This window comes from Rhincodon typus, chromosome 25 (assembly GCF_021869965.1).
Source record: "Rhincodon typus isolate 14 chromosome 25, sRhiTyp1.1, whole genome shotgun sequence".
Taxonomy (NCBI): Eukaryota; Metazoa; Chordata; class Chondrichthyes; order Orectolobiformes; family Rhincodontidae; genus Rhincodon; species Rhincodon typus.
The window spans coordinates 38,071,315-38,078,734 of record NC_063356.1 but is presented as its reverse complement, the minus strand read 5'-3'; the positions used below and the strand labels follow the sequence as shown (position 1 = coordinate 38,078,734).

The 7,420-nt window shown below is 42.7% G+C and overlaps 1 protein-coding gene across 3 annotated transcripts in view; it reads left to right on the top strand.

The window, feature by feature from the left end:
- LOC125486073 (ras association domain-containing protein 8-like) overlaps positions 1-7,420 on the top strand; it is a 52,748-nt gene that overhangs the window by 20,460 nt on the left and 24,868 nt on the right. For all 3 annotated transcript variants that reach the window (XM_048612113.1, XM_048612115.1, XM_048612114.1), the window contains exon 3: positions 4,716-4,842. In XM_048612113.1, the coding sequence (XP_048468070.1) occupies positions 4,716-4,842 (127 nt within the window). The remainder of the gene's footprint in view (positions 1-4,715; positions 4,843-7,420) is intronic.

Genomic DNA, 7,420 nt, shown 5'->3' with positions numbered 1-7,420 from the left:
CCCCCATACCTCCTCCCTCACCCCCATCCCAGGCCCCAAGAAGACTTTCCACATCAAGCAGATGTTCACCTGCACATCTGCCAATGTGGTATACTGCATCCGCTGTACCCGGTGTGGCTTCCTCTACATCGGGGAAACCAAGCGGAGACTCGGGGACCGCTTTGCAGAACACCTACGCTCGGTTCGCAACAAACAACTGCACCTCCCAGTCGCGAACCATTTCAACTCCCCCTCCCATTCCTCAGATGACATGTCCATCCTGGGCCTCCTGCAGTGCCACAACGATGCCACCCGAAGGTTGCAGGAACAGCAACTCATATTCCGCTTGGGAACCCTGCAGCCCAATGGTATCAATGTGGATTTCACAAGTTTCAAAATCTCCCCTCCCCCCACCGCATCCCAAAACCAGTCCAGCTCGTCCCTGCCTCCCTAACCTGTTCTTCCTCCCACCTATCCCCTCCTCCCACCTCAAGCCGCACCTCCATCTCCTACCGACCAACCTCATCCCGCCCCCTTGACCTGTCCGTCCTCCCTGGACTGACCTATCCCCTTCCTAACTCCCTACCTACACTCACCTTTCCTGGCTCCATCCCCGCCTCTTCGACCTGTTTGTTTCCTCTCCACCTATCCTCTCCTCTATCCAACTTATAGTACATATTTCTTGTTCCCTCCTTTCTTGAATATTGATGTTACATTCACTTGCTTTCAACCTTCTGGGACCATTCTAGAATTTACGGAATTTTGTAAAAACCACAAGCAGTGCATCTACAATATCTGCAGCTTTTAGAACCCTAGGATAAATGCTCTCAAGTTCTGGGATTTTTGGTTTTTAGTTCCTTAGATTTCTTCAATACATTTTCTCTACTGATATGAATCACCTAAAGTACCTCACTCTTCTTAGGTCCTCAGTTGTCCTTTCCTTCTGTTATATAATTTGCTTCTTCTACCACAGAGATGGAAACAAAATATCTGTTCGATGTCTCTGTTATTTCATTACCTATGCCAATTTATCCTGTCTCAAAGAGATGTGTTTACTTTACGTACTCTCTTCCTTTTTAGACAGTTTTTCAAGACTTCTCAATTAATTTTTATATTCCTGTGTTGTTTGTTTTTCTGTTTTTAAAGCTTTCAGAATCCTTTGAATTACCATTATTCTTTGCAACATTATCGGTCAAATTTTCCAAGACAAAGTTAGTGCTCCTGTGGAGAGTTAAATATCCAAAGCTGATATCAGGTTAGGATCCTGATATCATTTCACCCTCTTTCAGGAATACCTGCAATCAGTTACAAGGAGGGTTAAACTAAAGTGTGTTGTGCAGGAGAGTGTTGAGAAAATGACAGTGTGGAGCTCAGAATCTCGAATTGTATGCCACTCAGATTGCCCTGTCCTGATGTCGTGGATCATCTTAGGACACAGTTCCTGAGTTAGATGGACAACACTCCCACTGAGACTTCTTGGGGTTCTTTCATCCACCCCTTCTGGTTTGCAGAAATTGCCCTCTTAGTCTGATCTTGGTAGAACCTGCCTCAGATCCAATAGCCAGACCCTCAGCAAAAACAGAAACTCAGCATCAGATTTTCCCAGAGGAGTTGGGAATCGAGTGACAGATTTACTTCTGGATTATAACTCTATCCCTGATAGTGAACTGAAGATGCTTTTTAAAGACTAGTTTGGAATTTTTTAGAAGGCAATGACTCAGTTAGATTAGGGATAGATGCACTGGTTGATCTGTGACCCTGAAGTTGGGGGCAAGCAGAGATGTGACTTGCTTTAGCTGTCAATGTAGTGGTTGTCATTCTCACATTCCTAACCTCTACCAAAAAATGTTAAAATTAACATTTCCCACAGTTCAGAAGGTGCAGCATGTCTGATACCCATAGACTGGTGTTGTGTTGCTTTAATTAACTGATATTAAAACCATATTATGGCCTAGGACGCTTATAACTGTTCAGCATTTCAATGCCAATTCAAACTCCGTTCTATATTAACTTGCAGCTGACCCCGTCATTGTTTCTGTTGGAGCTGGTCTGTAGCACTCAGCTCCTTGAAAACTAGAAAAGTGAAGAAGACCAATTTCAAATAAGGTCTTTGATGACTGTAATTGTGCTCAAGATTGATATGAGTCAGTTCGCTGGCTTATCTTCACCCCAGAATCAGGCGAAGGAGAAGGTTATAAGTCCTCAAGGCAAAAATTCTTAACCTGCATAATCTGTATCTTACATTCTACAGACTGTGAAAATGTAGAGTTGAAATTTATGACGATATACCTTATACCTTCACCATAATATTTCTTCATTTTAAATCATACTTTCTCACACCTATACAGCAGTAAGTGAGGAAATAAGCTGTCCATTTTAAAGCAGAGTGTTCATAGATTACCAAAAGGTAATTTCCAATGAACAGGGTTAACAATACATGAACCTATTTCTCCTGTAACTTGCAGATTTCTCCTGTAACACGCGTATTTCTCCTGTAACATGCAGATTTCTCCTGTAACATGCAGATTTCTCCTGTAAAATGTGGATTTCTCCTGTAACATGCAGATTTCTCCTGTAACATTCAGATTTCTCCTGTAACATTCAGATTTCTCCTGTAACATTTGGTTGCTCATATTATGGATTGAACTTTGTCAAAGGAATTATCAATCACTAGCAGCAATATGGTATATCAAAAAGTTGTTTTTAATCCTGCCTTATCATTTCTTGTTATTTGATACCAATGGACTGGATTGTTGAAATGGATGTGGGTAACTCAGAATTACTTCCCACCAGGACTTTTCTAACACTGTCAGAAATCAAAAATGAATCTTCTTTACACCGTCAGTTGCTTCTTTTCTGTTACAAAACAAAACTTCACTTCGTTTTAGTTATAAAAATGTTGGAGACAGGATAAATGGCTATTCGAACCAATGGGGTATTTAAAAGATCAAGTGAGGAATTACTAGGTGTATGTCCAAGCAGAGTTAACAGTCTGGTGGCAGATTCTATGAGATTCAGTAAAGATGCCCTTTTGTTTGTCTCTGGTCGAATCATGGCCATTGCCATTTCCTGCCATCAAAAATATCACATTTTTCACCTAGTTATCTCTCTGGGTTGTAGCCATTGTGCTTGCTTTATACAGAGAGACAGTCAGAGCTGGCACTAAGCTGGTTTTACATTGATGTTAGTGGAAGCTTATGTCGCACATGATGCCAATGCATGGCTCTCCCACATGAACTGACAAACACCAATGTAAACTTACTGGAGTGGCCAGTGGGGAAGACTCACATGAACCTACCTATGCAGACCGACAGTAGGCCCCTTTGACCTGCCTTGCCATTTGATTTGGTCATGACTGGTTAGATTGTGGTCTCAATTCTACTTTCCTGTCCATCCTGATAGCCTTTGCCTCTCGGTTTAGAAGTTACGACTTGCTTAGAAAATATATTCATCAGAGTTTAGTGGAATGTGGGGGGATTTCATAAAAACCTATAAAATTCTAGACAGGGTGAGGACAGGAAGGATATTCCCAATGACTGGGGAGTCCAGAGCCAGGGGTCACAGTCTATGGGGTAGGTCATTTAGGACTGAGGTGAGGAGAAACTTCATCGCCCGGAGACCGGGTGGGGCCAAAACATTGAATATTTTCGGGAAAGAATTAGATATAGTTGTTAGGGCTAAAGGCATCAAAAGGTGCGGAGAGAAAGGAGGAACAGAGTACTGAATTCAATTATCAGTCGTGATCAGATTGAATTGGAGAGCAGGCTCGAAGGGACGAATGGCCTACTCCTGCTCCTGTTTTCTATGCTTCCATGTGAAATTCGCCATGGTGTAAAGCACGTTGCCAATTCATTCTGAGTCCATTTTATGCCACTGGTCAAGACCAATTTCAGCACTATTGCCTTTAGATGACCATCCTTAACAAACCTGACAAGATTCAGCTATGTCAGCTGCCTGGGAATGCACTGCTAAGGGTGAGCTATCATTGCAGTCCTCCGAATGGAGTTAAGTAGCATTGAATACTGTCCATTGACTAAAATAGGATCAAATCCGGTCAGGGATGATAGTAACATTGGATCATGAATAGACAACCCAGCCCCGCAAGCATGTCCCACTATTTTATTAGACCACAGTTAATCTGTATCTCAAATCCATAGGTTTTTACAATCTATCCCATGATACCTTTACTCAACAAAAGAAACCTATCCATCTCAAGCTTGAAAGTTCCAATTGTTCCCCGTATCCATAGCTACTTGGTGGGAGTTCTTTATTCCTACAACTTTTATGTGAAATGTGCTTTTTGTTTCCATTCCTGGCTTTACTTTTAAGATTCTGACCTTTTGGACTTGATTCCCCCAACTAAAGGAAGTGGTTCTCAGTGTTGACCATAACAAATCCTTATAAGGTTTTAATGCCTTGATCATTATTCTCCCCTTACCCTCTATAAGTCACGTCTGCACAGTTTGTTTTCATAAGTTAACTCTCCAATTCTTGGTATTTTTCTGCTGGTTGTAATGTTCATTAGTTCTGTGTGGTTGATTATGTGAGCTTACTTACTTTTGCCTGAGTCCACACCCAAGCTTGACCAATCAAACACAGTGAGCATCAATATTAAACAGACTCACACAATCAAGCATGTGAACAGATGAACCCTACAGTGATGTGGGACTATAAGCAACCACGTCCCTCCTCTTGAACAGATGTAAAACAAACAACTTATCTTTCTCCCCACCCAGAGGAAATGCTGTGAGCTGGAAGATTTGACAAGAGAGCTACGACAAGCAAACCTGCTCCAGTTCATTCAGCAGACAGGGACAAAGGTCAGCATTCTCCCAGCCCAGGAGGGACCCACTCAGGTTATTGGTGAGTAACAACAGATTACTGCTCTCCACAAGTTACATTCCTCTTTCCATGGAATCCGTCAAAAAGAATCCCACTAATAAATGGGCTGAACACAGGCAGTGATCCAAAACAAAACACTTGCTGACATTGCAGGCTGGGCCAGTAATTACTGCAAATGCTCCTGGAGAAGGTATTGGGGAGCTGTCTTTCTTGAATTGCCGCCTTGCTTGGGGTGTAGAGAAAGACTGCCTACTTTTAGAGCTGCTAGAGAGGGACCCTGCAGTTCTAGATAACGCACATAAAATATAATTGCTAAATCCCAGAAACCAGCGGGCCCAATTAAAGGGAAGCATCAGTCCTGTAGTAAATTCTATGTAAATTCTTTTTCACATTTTCTCACATCAAAGTTTCAACTGAAGGTCAAAACGAAGAACCATAGCAGTCCCGAAACGTCAGCCTTCCTGCTCCTCTGATGCTGCTTGGCCTGCTGTGTTCATCCAGCTCTACACCTTGTTATCGCAGTTACAAAGAAGCCGTGTTTTTTCTTTAATTCACCAAAGCATCTAACATTGGAGCCTCAGAGACGATTACATCATCGTGCTGTGAAGGTGTGACAGAGCATTTGCCCAATCTTAACAAATCAGACGTGCTGGGTATGAGAAGTATTGCGATTAGTGAGTGACTTGACATGTTTTGAGTTGCAAGCTGTCTACTTTTATTCTAACTAGGCCATCTGTTTACCGAGCAGGCGTTCTGCTTTCTATTTTTGATCTGAATTCTGCAGCATATGTCTGGTTTGTGCAGGTTCATTTCCCCAATTACTGGCCTAATGTTTCTGTTCAGTAGCACAGACTTTTTCTAGTAAGTGCTCAAAGCCTGTCATTGCTCCAAAATAAAACCCACTCTTGCATCAACTGAAGATGACCATCAGCAGCACAGGGAGGAGCATGAGGTCCTAGGACTGGGGACACAAGATAAATTTGTCACAATTCTGACAGGAGGAGTGTCTTAATTATCAGGGCACACTACTCCATGAACCAAATTAGTGTCAATATTTTTGTTTTATCATTGATATGTTAAGTTCCTGGGAGTGATGATCCCTGACAATCTGTCCTGGTCTACCCATGTAGACACGACAGTCAAGAAAGCAGAACAACGTCTCTACTTCCTCAAGGGGCTAAGGAAATTTAGCATGTCCACAAACACTCCTACCCATTCTTATAGAGGCACCCATTGAAAGCATCCTATCCAGATGCATCACAGTGCAGTATGACAACTGCTGTTTGCAAGACAGCAAGGAACTACAGAGAGTTGTGAATGCAGCCCAGTCATAGAGTCGTGAATGCAGCCCAGTCATAGAGTCATAGAGATGTACAGCACAGAAACAGACCCTTCGGTTCAACTCGTCCATGCCGACCAGATATCCTAAGTAAATCTAGTCCCATTTACCACATTGGCCCCGTTCCCTCTAAATCCTTCCTATTCATATAACCATCCAGATGTCTTTCAGGTGTTGTAATTGTACCAGCCTCCCCTACTTCCTCTGGCAGCTAGCTCCACGCACCACCCTCTGCTTGAAAAAGTTGCCTCTTAGGTCCCTTTTAAATTTTTCCCTTCTCAACTTATACCTATGCCCTCTAGTTGTGGACTCCCCCATCCCGGGGAAAAGTCTTTAACTATTTACCCTATCCGTGCCCCTCATGATTTTATAAACCTCTATGAGGTTACCTCTCAGCCTCCGATATTTCAAGGAAAATAGCCCCAATCTCTTCAACCTCTCCCTATAGCACAACCCCTCTAATCCTGGCAACATTCTTGCAAATCTTTACTGAACGCTTTCAAGGTTCACAACATCCTTCCTACAACAGGGAGACCAGAATTGCGTGCAGTATTCCAATAGTGGCCTAATCAATGTCCTGTACAGCTGCAACATGACCTTCCAACTCCTATACTCAATTCACTGACCAATAAAGACAAGCATAACAAACACCTTCTTCACTATCCTGTCTACCTGCAACTTCACTTTCAAGCAAGTATGAACCTGCACTCCAAGGTCTGTTTACTCAGCAACACTCCCCAGAACCTCACCATTAAGTGTATAAGTCCTGCCCTGATATGCTTTCCAAACTTCAGCACCTCACATTTATGTAAATTAAACTCCATCTGCCACTCCTCAGCCCATTGGCCCATCTGATCAAGATCCCTTTGTACTCTGAGATAACCTTCTTCACTGTCCACTACACGTCCGATTTTGGTGTCATTTGTAAACTTACTAACCATACCTCCTATGTTCACATCCAAATCATTTATATAAATGACGAAAAGCAGTGGACCAGCACCAATCCTTATAGCACATTGCTGGTCACAAGCCTCCAGTCTGAAAAGCAACCCTCCACCACCCTCCTCTGTCTCCTACCTTTGAGCCAGTTCTGTATCCAAATGGCTAGTTCTCCCTGTATTCCATGTGATCTAACGTTGCTAACCAGTCTACCATGACGAAACTTGTCGAACGTCTTACTGAAGTCCATATACATCACATCCACTGCTTTGCCCTCGTCAATCCTCTTTGTTACCTCTTCAAAAATAAATTCCCATGCAC